At 33.6% G+C, this 23,755-nt stretch overlaps 1 protein-coding gene across 1 annotated transcript in view; it reads left to right on the top strand.

The window, feature by feature from the left end:
• Positions 1–23,755, top strand: part of LOC141520294 (lipase member I-like) — a 71,753-nt gene that overhangs the window by 13,863 nt on the left and 34,135 nt on the right. The window contains 2 exon segments of the mRNA XM_074232050.1: positions 1,286–1,671; positions 18,352–18,460. Of these exon segments, the coding sequence (XP_074088151.1) occupies positions 1,286–1,671; positions 18,352–18,460 (495 nt within the window).

The following is a 23,755-nucleotide window of genomic DNA, read 5'->3' as shown; positions in this document are numbered from 1 at the left end:
GGAAACTGGATGATTTGTCAGTCATCGAAAATCTGTTAATTTGCAGGTCAACTTTTGTTTTAAGTGTAGAGGTCACATTAATTTTTCTTTTTTTTTTTAGGTTTTTTTTTCAAGGCAACCGGGGATTAAGTGGCTTGCCCAAGGCCACACAGCTAGGTAAATATTAAGTGTCTGAGACCGGATTTGAACCTGACTTTATCCACAGTGCTTTATCCACTGCACCACCTAGCCACCCCACATTAATTTTTCTAATTAGATTAATGTTAGATTTTGTTCTTATTTTTTGTCAATGAATTTTTAATATCACACATTCCATTATTCATTTCATTCATTGTTCAATTTTTTAAATTGTCTAATTTGTATTTTTTGTTCTAATGTATGTTAGTCTTTTTAATTTTTACTGAATTCTAATTTCATCCTGTAATTTTGTTTGCAATTTAATTAACCTTTTCAACTACTCCTACAGTCTTTTATGCAATTAATTGTCTTTTCTGGTATCTTAGTTTTTGAGGAAAATTATCCTCTTCTTATAGAAATTTCTCCTGGTATTATTTCACTCCCCCCCAAAAAATTATTAATTGTATTAGGAATTATTCCTTGTTTACTAATTTCTATAGCTTTTGCTGTGGAGATTTCCTTGTGGAGAGGCTATGGATGTATCCTTTTTCTTTATTTCCTATTTTTCTTTTATATATATATATATATATATATATATATATATATACATATATATATATGCATATATAATGGGCACTTTGGTTTGTATAAATTCTCTTGCTCAGACATCTTTGCAGAAGTCTTTCTTAAATTTTATCTGAATATGGAGGTCTGAACCTCAGTATGGTGGTATAAATCTAGAACAGCTATACTGAACTCTAGTTTAAATGCATTTTAACAGAGGGAAGCATTTTCTTATCTGCATGTTCAGGAATGAGTCCTTTCTATATTCTTTATTATGTATAGTAAACATTTTCTTTGATTCATTCTTTGTTAGCACAGTGCTTGTGAGGGAAATAAAGATCTACATGAGAATCAGGAGCAATCTAAACACATAAACTCTCTGAGATACTCTGAATTTAGTGTGTCAAAGGATACCATTTGATGAGAATATTAAAAACTTAAAATTATTAAATCTGTGACTTACGTTAAAAATAGAATCAAAATGAATGATTAAAATATTTTTCACTAAGATTCTATTTTTAAGTTTTTAGATTCCTACAAAACAATAACAATAAAAGGACATTTCAGTCCACTTTCTGCTTAATTTCAATGTTTTGTATTTCAGATAAAAGAACAAGATGCCTTAAATTCAGTGATCTGAATTTAGGAGATGCCTTCATTGATTTATTTAAGCCAAGACTTAAAACAAAAATTATAATGTACACAAAACCAATCACTAATTGTGGGGAACCTGTATTTGGACAGAATTATAAACTCAGTACTAATTTCAACATCACTAAGAAAACTGTCTGGATTATTCATGGATACAGACCAACAGGTTCACCCCCAAGTTGGCTTTCTACCTTTCTTGAACGTTTGTTGAAAAAAGAAGATGTGAATATAATTGTAGTAGACTGGAACTGGGGTGCTACAACTTTGCTTTATCAAAGAGCTGTTCAAAACACAAGAAAAGTTGCCATATTTTTAAAGGAACATATTGATAGAATGTTGGTAAGTTTGACATTTGAAATACATAAAACACAGTACAAAATAAGATGAAATTTTGAAATTCACACACACACATACACACATATATACATATACAAACATGTTATGTGAAATAAGGGATGAAATCATCATAGTTACAAGTAAGTTTTGTGTACCCAAAAGGTTTAGAGATAACTACACTACTTTTACAAAACAAACTTAAAGATTCAATCTCCCTAAAAACATAATTGTATATGAAACTGAGAATTGAATCCCAGGGATGGACTAAAATAAATATGCATTTAAAATTCTATACTTAAAATGCTGAAATAAGGATTTAAAATTTTAGCAATCTTCATTCTAGGAGTCCATCTACTTATTGATGATAAATCTTACATTCTCCCGATATGTGCATTTGTTTCCATTTCATTTAATATTCTAGCTTGACATCTTGTATCTTGAGGATAGAGGGGACATAACTTGAAATGATTTGCACAGTATTTTGTAATGTGTGCTTGAAGGGTTGGATCTTGTATGAATAAAGAAAAACTTAAACATGAATCTGGAAGGCTGTGGGTCTTGTTTACAATGTTCTCAGAGGGAGAGGCAGAAATAAAAATTTTCAAATAGATAATGAAGCCTATGCAGGTCCTGAGCTACACTGAACAGTTGACATAAGGGGCATCATCAAGCAGAAAGGAACCAAAATGGATCTACTCTTAAAGGCTTAAAGGTTTGTGTTGTTATAATAATGTAAACAATATTATTAGTCATATTTTACTCTGAAACTCCATTCCCTTGTAGGATTGTATAGATCCAGGGATTGTCTTGATCACTGAACTGCTAAGAGGAACTGCTTCCATCATAGTTGATCATCTCACAATATTGTTATTAAAGTATATAATATTCTCTTAGATCTGCTCACTTCATTCAGCATCAATTCATGCATTTCTTTCCATGCTTCTCTTAATTCCAGCCACTCATAATTTCTTACTGAACAATAGTACTCCATAACATGTATATGACATAACTCATTCAGTCATTCCTCAATCAATGGGCATTCTCCCAATTTCCAGTGCTTTGCCACTGCAAAAAGAGATGCTATACACTTTTTGAACATGAGACTTAAAGATTCAATCTCCCTAAAAGCATAATTGTATATGAAACTGAGAATTGAATCCCAGGGATAGACTAAAATAAATATGCATTTAAAATTTTATATTTAAAATACTGAAATAGTTATTTAAAATTTTACCAATCTTCTTTCTGGGAGTCCATTTTCTTACTGATGATAAATCTTACATTCTTCTGATATATGTATTTCTGTTCTCAATGTTTATGATCTCTTTGGTATATAGACCTAGTAGTAGTAGTATTGCTGGATCAAAGGGTATGCAATCTTATTGCCCTTTGGATGAATAACCAAATTGCTCTCCAGAATGACTAGATCAGTTCACAAGTTCACCAACAAGTCATTAGTGTCCAAATTTTCTGACTTCCACTCCAGCACTGATCATTTTCCTAAACTGATAGGGTGAGGTGATACCTCATAGTTGTTTTAATTTGTATATCTCTAATTAATAATGATTTGGAACTTTTTTGTATGACTATAAATAGTTTTTTTTTTGCAAGGCAATGGGGTTAAGTGGCTTGCCCAAGGCCACACAGCTAGGTAATTATTAAGTGTCTGAGGCCGGATTTGAATTCAGGTACTGCTGACTCCAGGGCTGGTGCTCTATCCACTGTGCCACCTAGTTGCCCCAATAGTTTTTATTTCTTGATAGAAAACTGCCTGTTTATATCCTTTGACCATCCTTTGACACTCCACCCATCAATTGGGTAATCATTTGTAATCTTATAAATTTGATTCAGTTCTCTATATATTTTAGAAATGAATCCTTTATCAGAAACAGTAGTTGTGAAAATAATTTCCAAGCTTTCTGCATTCCTTCTGATTTTGGCTGCATTGTACAAAAGCTTTTTAATTTAATATAGTCAAAATAATAATGTTTTCTATTTCTTGTTTGGTCATAAACTCCTTTCTCCAAAGATCTGAAAGATAAAGTATTACTTGTTCTCTTTTTGTTTGTTTGGGGTTTTTTTTGCAAGGCAATGGGGTTAAGTGACTTGCCCAAACTAGTCAATTATTAAATGTCTGAGACTGAATTTGGACTCAGATCTTCCTGACTCCAGGAGCAGTGCTCTATCCACTGCACCAGCTTGTTCCCTTAATTGATCTATGGTATCATCCTTTAAGTCTAAATTCTGTATGTACTCTTCAATCTTATATTGGTATAGGGTGTGAGATGTAAGTCTATGTCTATTTTTTTAACATACTATTTTTCTATTTTCCCAGAAGTTTTTGTTGAACAGTGAGTCCTTATCCTACAAGTTATTGTCTTTGGGCTTATCAAATCTGTTTCTTTTGTACTTTTTTCCATCAATTTCCTTGATATTCTTCACCTTAAGTTGCTTCAGAAGAGTGTTGCTATTTTTAGCTCTGTAAAATTGGGGGGTTTTTGGGGTAACCTTACTGGTATTGCACTGAATAAATAATTTAATTTGGGTGGAACAGTCATCTTTATTATATTAGCTCAGTCTAACCAGGAGCAATTGACAATTTTCCATTTGCTTAGATCTGACTTTAATTGTGTGAAAAGTCTTTTGTAATTGTGTTCATATAGCTTCTGTGTTTGTCTTGGGAGGTAGATTTCCAAGTATTTAATCTTATCTAAAGTTACTTTAAATAGAATTTCTAGGGCAGCTAGGTGGCGCAGTAGAGCACCAGCCCTGGAGTTAAGAGGACCTGAGTTCAAATGCAGCCTCAGACACTTAATAATTCTCTGGCAGTGTGACCTTGGGAAAGTCACTTAACCCCATTGCCTTAAATTTAAAGAAAAATAAAAGTAAAAAAAATTAAATGGAATTTTTCTTTATATCTCTTGCTCTTGGGCTTTATTAGTTATATATATGCATATATATATATATATATATATATATATGTTCATGATTTATGTGGGTTTATTTTATATCCTGCCTCATTGCTAAAGTTGTTAATTGTTTCAAGTTTCTTAGTTGATATTTTAGGGTTGTCTATGTATAACCATCATGTCATTTTCAGAGAGTGGAAGTTTTGTTTCTCATTACCTGTTCTAATTCCTTCAATTTCTTTGTCTTCTCAGTGCTAAAGCTAATATTTCTAATACAGTATTGAATTGTAATGGTGATAATGGACATCCTTGTTTTACTCTTGATCTTACTGAAAATTCTGCTAGGTTATCCCCATTACATATAATGCTTGCTGATGGTTTTAGATATTGCTTAATATGGTAAGAAAACTGCATTTATTCCTGTATTCTCTAGTGTTTTTAATAGGAATAGATGCTATATTTTGTAAAAGCATCTTTTGAGATAATCGCATGATTTCTGTTAATATTGTTATTAATATGATCAGCTATGTTGATTTTTTTCCCAATATTGAACCATCCCATCTGATGTTGTATGTATTATCAGGATGTATTATCATAGTAATAACTTAGTCATTTCTTTGCTAAAATTTTATCTAACTTTTTATGTCAATATTCATAAAGGAGATTGGTCTAACATTTTCTTTGTTTTGGTTCTTTCTGCTTTAGGTAGCAGTACCATTCTGGTGTCATAAAATGAATTTGGCAAAAATTCTTCTATTATATTAGTTTATATAGAATTAAAATTAATTCTTCCTTAAATGTTTTGTAAATCCATTTGACCCTGGAGATTTTTTTTCTCATGGAGTCTATTGATGGATTCTTCAATTTTTTTCTCAAAATGAATTAAAGTATTTTATTTTCTCTTCTATTAATCTGGGTATCTTTTATTTTTGTAAATAGTCATCCATTTTACTTATATTGTCAAATTTACTAGCATACAATTGGGAAAAATAGCTCTGAATTATTACTTTATTTTTCTCCTCATTGGTGGTGGGTTCACCCTTTTTATTTTTGATACTAGCAATTTGATTTGCATGAAACTAAAGTCCCACATATCCACATCTACTCTTGCCATTTTCAAAATCCATTTGCACCCAGGTGGCTACTGAAGCTAGCCTATTCTTGAACTCAAATTTTATCATTTTCCTAAGGCCAATAGATAAGGTTCTGCCCCAAAGGTGAGATCTAGTTACTTCCAAAGTGGTTTGGGTATAGATCTGGTTTACAAAGTCTAATTATTTTAGAAATTTCATTATGTTCCTTTCAGACATTCTTAGAGTATAGTTGCAATGACAATTCAGATTTTTGTTGTTATGTGTATATAAATAATTATCTTAACCACCTAAAAAAGGATTCCCCCATCTGGGGCTTCTAACTGTTTTAACTAGCTTTGCAAATGCACTAGAACTGTCTCTGCCTTAGCCCCTTGATACATGCCATCATTAGCATTCTTCCAGCAATTCATTGAATTTCTCTTTAAATTTCTCCTACAAATGGTTGTAGAAATCTATGAATCTCTAGATGTGTTTCTAAAGAAATATGGCATGTGCTAATAAGGTAAACACAAAGCTTCTGCATTCCTACTTACATTTTTTCCCTTTATAGTCCTAATCTCTGTGAGATTCAACATATTTTTCAGTAGGGCCTCTGAGTTTTAGATACCATGCTGCACACAACATTTATTTACTACAGTCTATCTCTACCTTCATTATCCCTTTTTGCTTGTATGTTAATAAGCCCATGAGTCACTCTTTTGCCTTGAGTGAATGATGCCTTAAAATCAAGAGATTTGTTCCTAATTGCTGATATCTAATATTCCCACTTAAGTTTAATTTTCATTGAGTTTTTGATCCAGTCTTTCTGGGGCCATTATTATAACTACAGAATACTTTTTCTGGCACTATTTATTCTCCTTGCCTACCTCTTTTATCAAGGACTAGGGCTGGTTCCTTTGCCTCATCTGTTACATTAAAAGATCTTATGTATCCAAAATAATAGGGGAAGTTCACTCAAGCAAATGACGATCATAGGATGTTAGTCACTGTGTGACAGTCAAGAAATAAAGGTTTTAGAGCAGATAAATCTGTGCTACAAGGGTATAAGACAAGTTGAATCTATGATAGGACATATGAATTCTTTCCTCTTCTAGAAATACCAATGCCAGAGGTTATTGAATTCTCATATGAAGTATATATGTTGAGAATGTGATGCAGCAGAAAAAGCACTAAATTTGAGTCATTGGACCAGAATTTGATTCCAAGACCTACCACTCACTGTGTGATCATGGACAGGTCATTCAACCTCACTGGGCCTCAGTTTCTGAACCTTTAAAATAGGATTTCATATGAGAGGACATTAAGGTCCCTTCTCATTCTAAATTCAGGATCTTATAATCTACTCCCTCCCTTATATAAATGGGAAAATTTAATTTATAAAAAGGATCTAACACCAGTGCCTGTAGTGATAATAAAATAATTTCTGATTAGTTAATCTCATAGCAACAATACTAACAAACTCATCAGAATTTACCATATATTTGCTGATGCACTGCTAATATAAAATTATGAGGTTAAAATTGAGAATGGAGACATGGGATTAGATATGAATCTAAATAAGTTAGGACTAATTCTTTCTTTGTCTTGTCATAAAATGTTTTTATTTTTGTTATCACATCCCAATTCAATTTATATCTTTGTTTTTAAGTCCCTCCCATATTTAACTTTCATAGCTTTACAACGTTCATGCCCTAAAAAAAAAGAAAGTTTGTTTATAACAAAAGGATTAATATGCATTTTAACTCTACCAATTATAGTGTTAACATCCTTATTGTTTCTCCCTTGAGTTTTGTGGTTTACTTATAAAACTCTTCTCACTTTGGAATCAGAAAAGCCTCACCTTCATGAATTCAAATCTGGCCTCAGATACTAGCTGTGTAACCTTGACAAGTAACTTAAACGAATTTACTTCAGTTCTTCATCTGTAAAATAAATCAGAGAAACAAATGCCAAACCACTTTAGTATCAGCGGTATCTTTTGACTCCAAACGAAGTCAAAAGGAGTGGGGAAAAATGACAAATATCATTTTGTGTCTCCAAATAAATTTGGATCCCTTCCAGATCCTTATGACTTCAGTCTAGTTTTGCATATTTCCTTATGATGCACAACTAACTACAAGAAATATAAAAAGAAGCACATTTTTGTTTATTTTGGGTCCTGATGTAAGAGAATATTTTATAAATTATTTAAAATTATAAAAATTATGTAAATATCAAAATAAAAGGTTACTTTTTGCTGTTTTTATTACATTAGAGTTCAAGCATAAACTTTGGGCAGAATCATGGAGATGATAACATAAATAAGTGAAAGAAGATAATTTGCAAACATATATATATATATATATATATATATATATATATTTTAAAAGGACAGTTAGGTGGCACTGCATTGGCTTTGGAGTCAGGAGGACAAGAGTTCAAATCCAGTCTCAGACACTTAGCACCTACTAACTATGTGATTTTGAGTAAGTCACTTAATTCTAATTGTCTCACATCCAGAGTCATCTCCAGTCATTCTAATTCATATCTAGTTACTGAACCCAAAAGGCTCCAAAGGACTAAGTGAGGCTGACTTAGCACAGCACACCCTTACTGAAATCCAATTCATGTGCTTGTCATGACATCACCTCCCTGATGTCATGGTCTTCTTTGAGAATGAAGGACAAACACCAACAACAATTTAAATTTTTTTAAAGAGAGGTTGTAGTTTTAAAATGATGTCTAATACCTTTTTCATTTTATTATATATTTTTAAAATTTTAAATTAATAAGTTTAAGCATTCATTTTTTCTTTTTTTTCCCACTTTTTTAAATTTTTATTAAAGATGTTATTTGAGTTTTACAATTTTCCCCCAATCTTGCTTCCCTCCACCACCCCCACCCCACAGATAGCACTCCGTCAGTCTTTACTTTGTTTCCATGTTTTACCTTGATCCAATTTGGGTGTGATGAGAGAGAAATCATATCCTTAAACAGAACAGAATTCTCAGAGGTAACAAGATCAGACAATAAGATATCTGGTTTTTTTTTTCCAAATTAAAGGGAATAGTCCTTGTACTTTGTTCAAACTCCACAGCTCCTTATCTGGATACAGATGGTACTCTCCTTTGCAGACAGCCAAAAATTGTTCCCAATTGTTGCACTGATGGAATGAGCAAGTCCTTCAAGGTTGAAGATCACTCCCATGTTGCTGTTAGGGTGTACAGTGTTTTTCCGGTTCTGCTCATCTCACTCAGCATCAGTTCATACAAATCCCTCCAGGTTTCCCTGAAATCCCGTCCCTCCTGATTTCTAATAGAACAGTAGTGTTCCATGACATACATATACCACAGTTTGCTAAGCCATTCCCCAATTGAAGGACATTTACTGGATTTCCAATTCTTTGCCACCACAAAAAGGGCTGTTTTTATCCCAAATGGCCCGACTCTTTGGGTTTATCAAACAGCAGATTACTATAATCCTCTCCTGCTTTTACACCTAGTCTATTCCACTGATCCACCACTCTATTTCTTAGACAATACCAAACAGTTTTGATGACTGATGCTTTATAATATAATTTGAGATCGGGTAGTGCTAAGCCACCTTCATTTGCATTTTTTTCATTAAGCTGGTAGAATTGTCATTTTTATTATATTAGCTCTACCTATCCATGAGCAGTTGATATTTGCCCAGTTATTTAAATCTGATTTAATTTGTGTGAGAAGTGTTTTATAATTGTTTTCAAAAAGATTCTGAGTCTGTCTTGGCAAATAGACTCCCAAATATTTTATACTGTCTGAGGTTACTTTGAATGGGATTTCTCTTTCTAGCTCTTCCTGCTATTTCTTGCTAAACATATATAGAAAAGTTGAGGATTTCTGAGGGTTTATTTTATAACCTGCAACTTTGCTAAAATTGCTAATTGTTTCCAGTAGTTTTTTAGATGATTTCTTGGGATTCTCTAGGTAGACCATCACATCATCTGTGAAGAGAGAGTTTTGTCTCTTCCTTCCCAATTCTAATTCCTTTAATTTCTTTTTCTTCTATAATTGCTGATGCTAACATTTCTAATACAATATTGAATAGTACTGGTGATAATGGGCACTCTTGTTTCACCCCTGATCTTATTGGGAATGCCTCTAGCCTCTCCCCATTGAGTATAATGCTTGTTGATGGTTTCAGATAGATACTGCTAATTATTTTAAGGAACAGTCCATTTATTCCTACACTCTCTAGTGTTTTTAATAGGAATGGATGCTGTATTTTGTCAAAATCTTTTTCAGCATCTATTGATATGATCATATGATTTCTGATAGGTTTGTTGTTGATATAATTGAGTATACTAACAGTTTTCCTAATATTGAGCCATCCCTGCATTCCTGGAATAAATCCTACTTGATCATAATGTATTATCCTAGTAATGACTTGTTATAGTCATTTTGCTAATATTTTCTTGAGGATTTTTGCATCTATATTCACCAGGGAAATAGGTCTATAATTTTCTTTCTCTATTTTAACTCTTCCTGGTTTAGGTAACAGTACCATGGTGGTCTCAAAGAAAGAGTTAGGCAGACTTCCATCTTTCCCTATTTTTCCAAAGAGTTTATATAGGATTGGAACCAACTGTTCCTTAAATGTTTGGTAGAATTCACTTGTGAATCCATCTGGCCCTGGAGATTTTTTTTTAGGGAGTTCAATAATGGCTTGTTGCATTTCTTTTTCTGAGATAGGGTTGTTTAGGTATTTAATCTCTTCTTCATTTAACATGGGCAACTTATATTTTTGTAAATATTCATCCATTTCACTTAGATTATCAAATTTATTGGCATAGAGTTGGGCAAAATAATTTTGAATTATTACTTTAATGTCCTCCTCATTGGTGGCAAGTTCACCTTTTTTCATTTATAATACTAGCAATTTGGTTTTCTTCTTTCTTTTTTATAATCAAATTGACCAGAGGTTTATCAATTTTATTGGTTTTTTCATAATACCAACTTTTGGTTTTATTTATTAATTCAAAATTTTTTTGCTTTCAATATTATTAATTTCTCCTTCAATTTTTAGAATTTCTAATTTGGTGCTTGAGTGGGGATTTTTGATTTTTTCTTTCTCTAATTTTTTTAGTTGCATGTTTAGTTCATTGATTTTCTCTTTCTCCAATTTATTCATAAAAGCATTTAGAGCTATAATATATCCCCTGAGAGTTGCTTTGAATGAATCCCATAGGTTTTGATATGTTGTTTCATCATTATCATTATCTAGGATAAAATGGTTTATTCTTTCTATAATTTGTTTTTTGGTCCACTCATTTTTTAAGATGAGGATATTCAGTTTCCAATTTGTTCTGGGTCTATATCTCCTTGGCCGAGTATTGCATATGACTTTTATTGCATTGTGATCTGAGAAAGATGTATTCCCTATTTCTGCCTTTCTGCAGTTGATCATTAGGTGTTTATGTCCTAGTACATGGTCAATTTTTGTATAAGTTCCATGTACTGCCAAGAAAAAGGTATATTCCATTCTATCCCTGTTCAGTTTCCTCCATAAGTCTACTATATCTAATTTTTCTAACAATCTATTTACCTCCCTAATTTCTTTCTTGTTAGTTTTATGATTTGACTTATCTAGATCTGATAGCAGGAGGTTGAGGTCTCCCACTAGCAGAGTTTTGCTGTCTATGTCTTCCTGTAGTTCTTTCAGCTTCTCCTCTAAGAATTTTGGTGCTGTCCCACTGGGTGCATATATATTCAGTATTGAAATGACTTTATTGTCTATGGTACCTTTTAGGAAGTTTCCTTCCTTATCTCTTTTAATGCTATCTATTTTTGCTGCTGCTTTGTCTGAGATAAGGATTGCTACTCCTGCTTTTCTTACTTCAGCTGAAGCAATATATGTTTTGCTCCAACCTTTTACCTTTACTCTATATGTATCTCTCTGCTTCAAATGAGTTTTTTGCAAGCAGCATATTGTAGGATTCTGGTTTTTAATCCATGCTGCTATTTGCTTAGGTTTTAAGGAAGAGTTCATCCCATTCACATTTAAAGTTATGATTACTATTTCTTTATTGCCCTCCATGCTATCTTCCCTCTGTTTGTATTTCCCCCTTACCCCCCTTTATCCATTTTCCCGATTATTTTGTTTCTAAATACCACCCCCTTCAGTGTGTTTGCCCTCCTATATCACACCCTCCCCTTTCTTTCCCCTTTCCATTTTTCCCTTTTCTCTTTGCTTCCTTTTCTTATATTCCCCCTTCCCCCCTCCCCTTCCCCTTCTCCATCCCCCCTCCCCTTTTCCCCTTTCAATGCTTGAAAGGTTAGATGTTTTATAAGTTAACTGAGTATGTGTAGGTTGACTTTAAGCCAAGTCTGATGAGAAGAAGATTCAGGTGTTTCTCATCTTTCTTTCCCTCTATTACCATAGGTTTTTTGTACCTCTTTATGTAATGAGATTTACCCCATTCAATCCCCTCCCTCCTCCAGTCTCTTTCCTGTCCCCTTTTTTAAGGAGGTAGTGTTTTCTTTAGATCATTCTAAGTCGTAGAAAATTCTGAGTGTCTGTCCCTTCTAGTTCAGTATATTCTATCGAATAGAGTCAAAATTCCTGAGAGTTATTAGAGTCTTTCTCCCAAGTGGGGTTAAAGCCAGTTGCATCTCTTTAGATAGCAGTCTCATGGATAGGTCATGAATGTCCTTCATTTCTGACTAGGTATATTCTCTCTGTTAGTTACCATTCTCAAAATTTATGAGAATCGTTTTCCCCATGCTGGGATATAGCCAGTGTCAACTTACTGGATCGCATTTTTTCCCTTTTTTTTTTACCTTTTCATGTGTCTCGTGCACCTCCTGTTTGATATCCAAATTTTCTGTTTAGCTCTGGTCTTTTCATCAGGAACTTTTGGAATTCTTCCATTTCATTAAATGTCCATCTTTTTCCCTGGAAGAGAAAGCTCAGCTTTATGGGAAAGTAAATTCTTGGCTGCATTCAAAGCTCCCTTGCTCTGCAAAATATCTCGTTCCAGGCCCTTTGATCCCTGATGATTCAGCCAGGTACTGCATGAACCTTACTGTGGCTCCTTGATAGTTAAATTGTTTCTTTCTGGCTGCTTGCAGGATTTCCTCTTTTATTTGATAGTTCTGGAATTTGGCCACAGCATTCCTTGGTGTTTTCATTTTAGGATCTTTTTCTGGTGGGGATTGATGTACTCTTTCAATAACTACTTTGCCCTCCGATTCCATGATATCATGACAGTTTTCCATCACTGGATCCTGTAATATTAAGTCCAGGCTTTTTTTCTCTTCAATGTTTTCAGGAAGTCCTATAATTTTCAGGTTGCCCCTCCTCGATCTATTCTAAAGGTCAGCGGTTTTGTTGATGAGGTATTTTACATTTGCTTCTATTTTTTCTATTTTTTGATTTTGTTTAACTGACTCTTGCTGTCTCATGGAATCATTAGTTTCTGTAGACTCCATTATTTTTTGGGGGGAGGAGTTTTCTTCATTAACCTTTTGCAACTCCTTTTCCAATTGGTCAATTCTACTTTTGAAAGAGCTTTCCATTTGACCAATTGAGGTTTTGAGAGAATTAATTTCTTTTTGCATTGGCTCATTTGAGGATCTGAGAGAATTATTCTCATTTTGTAATTGTCCAATTGGTGATCTGAGAGATTTATTCTCCTTTTGTCTTTGTCCAGTTGTACTTTCTAAGGTATTAATTGTCTCTCCCAAATTTTTAAGCGCCTTCCTTATTTCTTCAAGGAAGTTTTTCTGTGCTGGAGACCAGATTGTATTCTCCTCAAAGGTTCCAGGTCTCTCTGAGTTGGGGTCTTTCCCTTCCAGGACTTTTTCTATGGATCCACCTTTCCACTGACCCTTCTTCATTATGCTAAGACCTTGAGTTGTGGGGGGGGGGGACTGGTTCACCTGGGCTTGAGATCACTGAAGGCTTTACTGAGTGCAATTTCTCTGGCTGGCCAGTAGGAGGTGCTAGTTGCCCTCTCTGGGTGTCTGTGACCTTGGTTGGGAGGCCTTCTCCCTTTGGCCAAAGGCAGGAGTTGGAACTATTGAATTCTTTTGCCTTCAATCAATGGTGGGCTTTACCCTGGCCTGAGGTGATTCCTCAGCTGGGCTGATTCTTCTGCTCAGACACCTGGGCCTGAGGCAGAAGTAATTTGCCTTTGTTTGAGGAGAGGCCTCTGTGCAATGGAGGTGTGCCCACAGAGTTTCTCAGACCTGAGAAGCCTAGGGATGGTGTCTGCCATTCTCCTGCACCAGAACTCTTCCCCCAGCCTGGTCCCTGAGCTCCAGGGGGACAGAACCAACACCAGCGCCTCTGCTTCCCTGCAGACCCAAGACCCTTTCATTCAGCCCCACCACTGATCCAGCAGGTCCAGCTCTCAAGTCCTCAGACTCCCAGTTCCAATTCAGCTGTTAATCTGGCTGATCCCAGGCTGCATCTCCCTCGGAGCCCAGACTCCCCTGCGGGTATTCAGCCAAGGCTGCTGCGGGAGACAAATCCTGAGGTAGATCTTCCTCTCCTGGCTTTTCTTTCTGGGTTTCCTGGTTCAGCTTACTTTTAAGAGGTTTGTTTCATGTGATAGATGGGGAAGAGATCAGGAGACTTTAGAACTGTGCCTGTCTTCTCTCTGCCATCTTGGCCAAAAGCCTAAGCATTCATTTTTAAAATTTTTACATTCTAAATTTTCTCCTTCCCTTGACACCCCTTCCCATTGATTGAGAAGGGAAGCAATATGATTTATTCATATGAAATCATGCAAAACATAGTTCTATGTTAGCTTTGTTGCATAAAAGTGCAAGAAAATTAAGTAAAAATCAACATATTTCATTAGTTCTCTTTTTTGCAGTTGGATATTTGTCATCATGGGTCCTTTGAAATTTTCTTGGATCACTGTATTTATTGGAGTAGATAAATATTGCCCTGTTTATAAACATTGTTGTTCCTGTTTTTGATGTTTCCATGGTTCTGCTCACTTCATGTTGCATCAGGTCATATAGGTCTTCCAATGTTTTTCTGAAACTCATCATTTCTTATGGCCCAACAGTAGTCCATAAAACCATTATTATACTTAGTTCAGCCTATAATTTCTAATTGTTTGCCATCACAAAAAGAAATGCTAGGAATATTTTTGTACAGATAGATCCTTTTCCATTTTCTTTGTTATATAGACCTAGTAGTAGTATGGTTGGATAAAAGGCTGTGCACTGTTTTTTAGGTCTTTAGGTATGGTTCTCATTTGTTCCAAGTAATGATTTAACAGTTTGCAATTCTACCAACATCATATTAGTGTAGCTATTTTCCATATCTCCTACAGTATTGTAATTATCCTTTTCTATCATCTTCACCAATCTTTATAAAAATATTCATAGCATTTCTTAGATGCATAGATTTAAAATTGAGGGAAGATTTATATTTCTATATGCTTACATTATTTTTGAAAAACTTTCAGTTAATCTTGATTTTGATATTTTAGTGTATTAATTGAGGACTTTTTAATTTGCTCTTTTGAAAAATGCCTATTCATTGATCTGTTCTTTCTCTTTTTTAAATCAATGTTAGCATTTAAAGATATGAATGTTCCCTTATGTAGAGTTTTGGTTGCATCCACAGATTTTAGTTATCTCATTAATGCTTTTTTTAAAATTTAAGGTAATAGGGTTAAGTGACTTGCCCAAGGTCACACAGCTAGGCAATTATTAAGTGTCTGGGGCTGGATTTGAACTCAGGTCTTTCTGACTCCAGGATAGGTAACTCCATCCATCTAGCTTCCCTGGTGTCATTATCTTTAATGAAATTTTTAATTATTTCTATTTTTTACCCACTCATTCTTTAGAATTAGATTATTTAGTTTCCCATTAATTTTTAATCTATACAATTTAGTTCCTTTATTGGAAATATTTTTATTGTTTTATCATTAGAAAAGAGTTCATTTAATATTTCTACTTTTCTATAATTGTTTGTAAGATTTTTGTGACCTAGCATTGTCAGTTTTTGGTGAAAGGGTCATGCAAGGCTGAGAAAAAAGTATACTCTTCTATTTCCATTGAATTTTCTCCAGAAGGATATAATATTTCACTTTTATAAAAATCTTCTTCTCCTTAACTTCTTTCTTATTTATTTTATGATTAAATTTATCTAGGTTTAAGAGGGGAAATCTGAGTTCCCACAAATATAGTTGTGCTATTTCCCTCATTAACTCATTTAATATTTCCTTTAGGAATTTGGATGCTATGCCATTTTTTCTATCTGTATTTATTATTAACATTGTACTATATTTTTTGTAAAATATAGTTTTTCTGCTTATTCTGGTTAATTAGGTCTATTTTAAGATAGATAGAATTTTATATCCAACTGAGTGTGTGTGTGTGTGTGTTTCTCTGTGTTTGTATGTATGTGTGTGTATGTGTGTTTGTGTGTGTGTCTGTGTGTTTGTGTCTATGTGTGCTTGTGTGTATGTGTTTTCTTTCTTGTGTGTATGTGTTTTCTTTCTCTCTTTCAACAAATTTGGGTGAAAAATGAAACTGAAGCATTGCCACTCCATCTCCCTTCATTTCCCATTTGTATAAACTCTTCCTTTTATATCTCTTTTGTGTAAGATAACTTTTCCCATTCTTCCTCTCCTTTCTGACCTTTCCCAGTTCATCTCTCTTTCTCATCCCTTTACTTTTTTTGGAAATCATCCTAACATAATAAATTTATACATGTGCCCACAGACTATGTAAACTCCTTCTAAATATCATGATAAATCAAAAAGTTGTTTGGAATGCAAATGTATAGGAATGTGAATTGTTTAACTCTATTGAATCCCATATTTTTTCCCTTTCATGTGTACTTTTTTATGCTTTGCTTGAATCTTTTGTTTGAACGTCAAATTTTTTATTCATCTTTGGTCTTTTTTTTGCAAGGCAATGGGGTTTAAGTGGCTTGCCCAAGGCCACACAACTAGGTAATTATTCAGTGTCTGAAGCCAGATTTGAACTCAGGTACTCCTGACTCCAGGGTCCATGCTCTATCCACTGTGCCATCTAGCCACCCCATCATCTTTGGTCTTTTCATCAAGAATAATCTCTTTTGTAATTTTCTTGTATCACTTTCATTTCTGTCTAATTTTTCTTTTTGAGAAGATCAAAATTCAAATTACCTCTAATTTTCAACTGTTTTGATTTCTATAACAGAGTTTTCTCTCTGAATTAAAGTTATAATGAAAAGTTTTTTTTCCCTTGTACCAGTAGTCCCTAGAATATTTCCAAGACATCTGTTTGTTATATTTAAAACCTGCAACTTAACTTGGTACCATCCCCAAAAGATATGTCATCTGTCCTTGCCCGAACTTGTGCCATTTAGAATTTTTCTCTTCCAAGGAAACAGCAAGTCTTATAATTTGATTCCCTAGTAAAGATTACACGGTGCATATAAGTCCCATAAGATTATATTCCTTAATTGTCATAGAGGTATTAGTTTCAGCTTAATGCCAATCCACCTTTCTTAATATAACCAATTGTATTTTCTATGCTTTAAAGATTCTTTCCTTTGTGCATCATTGAAGAGGGTCCCTTCCTTCTCACTAGGGTTGCTGGTTTTACTAAGGTCATTCTGACTTGCTCTGTTAACAGTTATATGCATTACTAATTATAAACTGAGTTAGCTCAGAGTCTATACCTCACATTTTTGCCCTTTTTGTCACTATCTTTAGCTCTTCCAGGAGTCTTTTGGGTTTGTGTCCAATCTGCATTTTTTGAGACTTTGGTTTTATCTTCTTTTCAGTTGTATCTTGATCTTCCCTGTCATAGTTTTTAAGATCAGATTCTCTTTATGTTCTTTCCACGTTTTTCCAGTCTATTACTTGGTCTTGAATTTTCTTTTAAGTTCACCTGGGAGGAGGTACTATTCAAAGAATTAGAGTTTATTTAGAGTTTATTTATTTCTTTTGGTTTTGTCTTCACAACTAGTCCTGGGGATCTCAGGTTTTCAGTGCTTTCAAAGGGGTGTAATTGGGGATGTAGTGTAGTCTCTGATGCACTGGTCTGTATGCTACTCCTTACCTATGATGAACCTTCACTCCTTAGCAAATGTAAATTCTAGCAATTATCTCTGCCCTGAGATTAGAACCCTCATTCCATTGTGACTTCAAGAACTTTTCTCTGATCTGGAAATGTAACTTGAAACTAAATGATTGGCTATGGCATTGCCATTGCCTGTCCTATATACAATAATAGTACAGGAATTCCTGTAAACTCTTTCTGACCAGTCACCCAATCTACTTGCCCTTTCTGACACAACAACTCCTGAAGTTTCTACCTGTGCTATTGTAGCTGCTTCTAAGGCCCACCGTTAATATTGCTCACACATGTACTCCAGGTTAGCACACATCCAAGTGTTGTAAACTTCTTTTATACCTCTAAATTGTCATGGATGGAAAAAAAGTCTGTTTGGTCTTTTATTGCTTATACTGCTCTAGAATTTGATTTGACATAGTATTCTAAAGTACTTTTGAGGAAAATGTGGTAGAGGTCAATTGGAAAACTCTACTCCACCATTTTGGCTCCTATCCTAATATCTTTTTTTTGCCTACAATTTAGCATAGCATTTGTACCCAAGTGGAACTTGAGATATTTAGTCAACCACAATGTTTATTTCACAATCATTATTTATAAGAACTATAACAATGTTTCTTGCTTTAATTTCAGAGATTTGGAGCTTCTCTTGACTCTTTTCATTTTATAGGAATGAGTCTAGGGGCTCATATAAGTGGATTTGTTGGACAAATGTTTAATGGTCAACTAGGAAGAATTACAGGTAAGAGGTTTCATTTGTACAATTAAAACAATCTAATGCTTCAACCATTTCCCCATAAATCATTCAATTTGAATTATAAATTAAATATTATCCAAGGTTCAATTATGCTTATTTTCTATTTGCAGAGTTAGCTCTTCAAGCAAATATAGTGACATCAAAAATAGAAGAGGCAACCAGCCCTGGAGTCAGGAGTACCCGGGTTCAAATCCAGCCTCAGACACTTAATAATGACCTAGCTGTGTGGCCTTGGGCAAGCCACTTAACTCCATTTGCCTTGCAAAAAACCTAATATATATATATGTATATATATATATATATATACATATATATATATATAGAAGAGGCAGTGATATAATTGTAAAGCTCCATGTATAAATGTTAAAGCTGTTACTATTTAAAATATAAAAATACCACTTAGACCTTTTAAATAAATACATTCTTCCCAGATGCAAAAATTATTAGAATGGAATTAAGAAAATATAAAGAAGTTATTCATACTCATTAGTATATTATTTGAATATGTAGAGGATCCAAAACTTGATTGAGTTTGATAATATTATGTTACAGCAAAGATGTGCTATTTCATTGGTGTGGAAATTCTGCTCTAACAATAACAATTTGACTAGAAGTTAGACTGTTAGTCAGACTCAGATTGTTAGTTAGTTGCCTAAAGCATCATTAGGATATCAGACCCAACAAAAATCCATCTATGATGTTTAATCATAATTTGAAGATTACCATAGTTCATAACAGCATCAGTAGAGCAAAAGCTAGGTCACATTCACTAGAAGTAGAAAGCCTTAGTACTATATAAATGTAAGCTATTAAAATCTTGTCAATCAACAAAGGGTAAACCTGGCATAGTGACCCAAGAACAGATTAATAGTATAAAGCAGGCATTATTCCTGTATGTTCTCCTTTTACTTCTTTAATGAAAGAAACACAGACATGAGAAGTAGAGCCAAGATGATGAAGTAAAGGCAATGACTCACCTGAGCTTTCTCCCAAATCCTTTCAAATAACTTTAAGTAAAGACTCCAGATAAATTCTAGAAAAGTAGAACTCACAAAAAAGATGCAATGAAACAATTTTCCAGCCAAAGATAACTTAGAAGGTCAGCAGGAAATGTCTGTTGCACCAAGGTGAGAGAGGAATGTAGCCAAGCACAGACTTTGTCAACATATACCCAGCAAACCAAGAGATATAAAAAAAAGAAATGAAGAAAAGAATGCCTTATGTAGCAGAATTGTACATCTGGAAAAAGATGCACAAAAATCACTGAAGGGAAAAAAACTTCTTATAAAGGAAAATTAGAAAAGAAGACACCAAAATCACCTGGAGGAAAAATTCCTTAAAAATTATAATTGAGCTAATGGATGCTAATGACTTTATGAAAAATCAAAAAAACAATGAAACAAAATCAAAGGAATGAAAAAAAAGATAAAGGACAATGTAAAATGTACCACTGGAAAAATAATTGACCTGAAAAATAGGTCCAGAAGAGATAATTTAAAAATTATAGGACTACTTGAAAGTCATAATCAAAAAAAGAACTTAGATATTATCTTTCAAGAAATTATTCAGGGGGCAGCTAGGTGGCACAGTGGATAGCCCTGGAGTCAGGAGTCCCTGACTTCAAATCTGGCCTCAGACACTTAATAATTACCTAGCTGTGTGGCCTTGGGCAAGCCACTTGGCCCCATTTGCCTTGTAAAAAACTAAAAAAAGAAAAAAGAAGAAATTATTCAGGATAATTGTTTGGATATTCTAAAACCCCAAAGGTAAAATAGAAATCGAAAGAATCCACCAATCACCTCCTGAAAGAGATCACAAAATCAAAACTGTTAGGAATATTAAAGTCAAATTCCAGAACTCCCAGATCAAGGAGAAAATATTGCAAGCATCCAGAATAAAACAATTTAAGTATCATGAAGCCACAGTCATGATAACATGAGATTTAGCTGCTTCTACATTAAAGTTTAGAGGACTTGGAAAATGATATTCTAGAGAGCAAGAGCTTGTATCACAACCTAGAATCACCTACCCAGCAAAATTAAACATAATCTGACTTTCAAACTTTTCTGATGAAAAGATTCGAGAAATGCAACTTAAAACAACTCTGAGGTACCACATCACATATACCAGATTGGTTTAAATGACAAAAACAGAAAATGATCAATGTTGGACAGGATATGGGAAAACTGGTGGAATTGTGAACTGATCCAACCATTTTGGACAGCAATTTGGAACTAAACCCAAAGGCCAATAAAATTGCATACCCATGATGCACTACTAAGGGGGAAAGACTCACATGTAACAAAAATATTTATAACAGCTCTTTTTGTAGTGACAAAGAATTGGAAATAGAAAGGGTATCCATAAACTGGGGAAATGGATAAATGAATTGTGATATGTGAATATGATTAAATATTATTGTTCTGTAAGAAATCTTTAGTGAAAGAACTTCAGAAAGACCTGGAAAGACTTATATTAATGCTGAGTGAAGTGAACAGAACCAGGAGATCATTGTACATAATAACAGCAACATTATGTGATGATCAACTCTACTAGACTCAGCTCTTTTCAGCAGTTCAGTGATAAGTAAAATTCTAAAACACTTGTAATTGGAAATACTAGCCATAACCAGAGGAAAAAATGTGGCATATGAATCAGATGAAAGTATATTCTCACATATTAAAACTTGCTTTATGTTTTCTTTCCCATGATTTTTTCCTTTTAGTTTTGATTCTTCTTTACAAACTAACTAATATGGAAATATGTTAAACATGACTGTACATGTATAACCATTATCAGATTACTCATCATTATGGAAAAGGGGGAGGGAAGGAGGGAGATAAAAAATGCAGAACTCAAAACCTTAGAACAAGATGAATGTCAAAAACTACCTTTGCATGTGATTGGAAAAAATAAAATAAAATAACATTTAAATAAAAAAAGAGAAAAGACCAGAACTGAATAGAAGATTTGATCTTTAAATGCAAGACTCAATAGAAGTTTAAAAAGATAAACAGGAAAGAAAAATCATAAGAGATTTACTAAAGTTAAACTTTTACATCCATACATGGGAAGATAACTGGTAACTCATAAGAACTTTCTCATTGTTTAAACAGAAGGATTATATAAAGACAAAGGTAACAGTTGTAAATTGAATATGAAGGGATGAAATTTTAAAAATGAAATTAAGGAGTGAGAGAGGAATGAAGTGGGAGAAAGGAAAATGGAGAAGTAGAATGGGGTAAATTATCTCACATAAAAGAGGCAAGAAAAAATTTTTAAGTTGAGGAAGAGGGGTAGCTGAAGAAGAGCTGAGTAAATTGTAATCCCATCAGAATTGGTTCAGAGTGGGAATCGCATATACCCTTCTTTGGATATAGAAATCTACCTCATCTTTCAGGAAAATAGAATGGAAACGGAATAAAAGAAGGGGGAGAGGTGATAGAAGAAAAGGTAATTTGGGGCAGCTTAGCCAGAAACAAAACATTTTTATGATTTAATTATTTTCCAATTATATGTAAAGATAGTTTTCAATATTCATTTTTGTAAAGTTTTCTCCCTCACATCCTTCCTTTCCCCTTCCTAAGATAACAAGTAATCTAATTAGATTATACATGCACATTCACATCATACATATTTTTATGTTGGTCATGCTGTGAAAGAACCACAGCAAAGTTCAAATCACAAGAAAGAAAAAAAAAACAAATATAAATGAAAATAGTATGCTTTGATATGCATTCCAACCCTATAATTCTTTCCAGGAATGTGAATGGCATTTTCTATCACAAATCTTTTAGAACTGTCTTTGAGCATTTTATTACTGAGAAGAGCTAATTCTATCATAAATAATCACATACTGATGCTGTTACTATGTACAGTGTTCTCTTGAATCTGCCCACTTTATTCAGCATCAGTTCATATAACTTTCCAGAAATCTATCTGCTCATTATTTCTAATAGAAAAATAACATTCCTATATATTCATATACCACAACTTATTCAGTCATTCTTCAATTGATGGATATGCCTTCAATCTTTGCCACCAACAGAAAGAACTGCTATAAATATTATTGTACATGTGCTGGGTCTTTTCCTCATCTTTTTGAATTTTTTGGAATATAAACCTAGTAATGGTATTCTTGGACCTAAGGGTAGATAAATTTTTGTAGCCATTTGGGGATAGCTCCAGTTGTCCTCCAAAATGGTTGGATCAGTTCACAGCTCCAACAACAGTGCATTAAATTTCCATTTTCCCACATCCCTTCCAATAATTATCGTTTCCTTTTTCTGTCCAATTAACTGATCTGATGGGTGAGAGGTGGTACCTCAGAGTTATTTTAATTTACATCTCTCTAATAGTGATTTAGAGATATAACTATATATATATATAACTATATATATAACATATAACTTTAGATAGCTTTTTTCTTCATCTGAAAACTGTTCATATACTTTGACCATTTATCAATTGGAAAATGAATAGTATTCTTATAAATTTGACTCATTTCTTTACATATTTGAGAAATGAGAATTTTGTCAGAAACATCAGCTTTCACTCTAATCTTGGTTTTGTTTGTGCAAAAATTTTTCAATTTAATTTATTCAAAATTGTCCATTTTGCATTTCATAATGTTCTCTAGTAATTATTTAGTCAAAAGCTCTTCTCCTCTCCACTGATATGACATATAAAGGATTCCTTGCACTTCTAAATGTCTTATGCTATTACACTTTAGGTCTAAAATCATGTACCCATTTCAACTTTATTTTGGTATAGGTGTGAGATGTAGCTCTATGCCTACTTTTTGCATACTATTTTTTGGATTTCCCTGCAGTTTTTGTCAAACAGTAAGTCCTTATCTCAGGAGCTGGCGACTTTTCAAACGGTAGATTATTATTCTGCAGAAAAATTTGAAACTAGATTCAAAAGGTTATAAAACCATGCATACTCCTTGACCTAGGAATTCTATCAATAAATTGAAATTCCATAAAAGATAAAAAAACAAAGAGGAAAATGACCTAAATATATCAAAATATTACTACTCTTTTTCTTGTGACAAAGAATGGAAAATTGACAGAAAACCCATCAATTGGGAAATGGCTGAACAAATTGTGGTCTGTGGTTATGATGGAATATTATCCTGTTGTAAGAATTTATGAGCAGGAAACTCCCAGAAAAAATATGGAAAGACTTCCAATGGGTTGAAGCAAAATAAAATGTGCTTTATACAAAGGAGCAACAATATTGTAAGATGATCAGCTGTGAACGACTTAGCGATACACT

Source organism: Macrotis lagotis, chromosome 1 (assembly GCF_037893015.1).
Source record: "Macrotis lagotis isolate mMagLag1 chromosome 1, bilby.v1.9.chrom.fasta, whole genome shotgun sequence".
Classification (NCBI taxonomy): Eukaryota; Metazoa; Chordata; class Mammalia; order Peramelemorphia; family Peramelidae; genus Macrotis; species Macrotis lagotis.
This window is presented reverse-complemented; position numbering and strand designations above follow the sequence as displayed.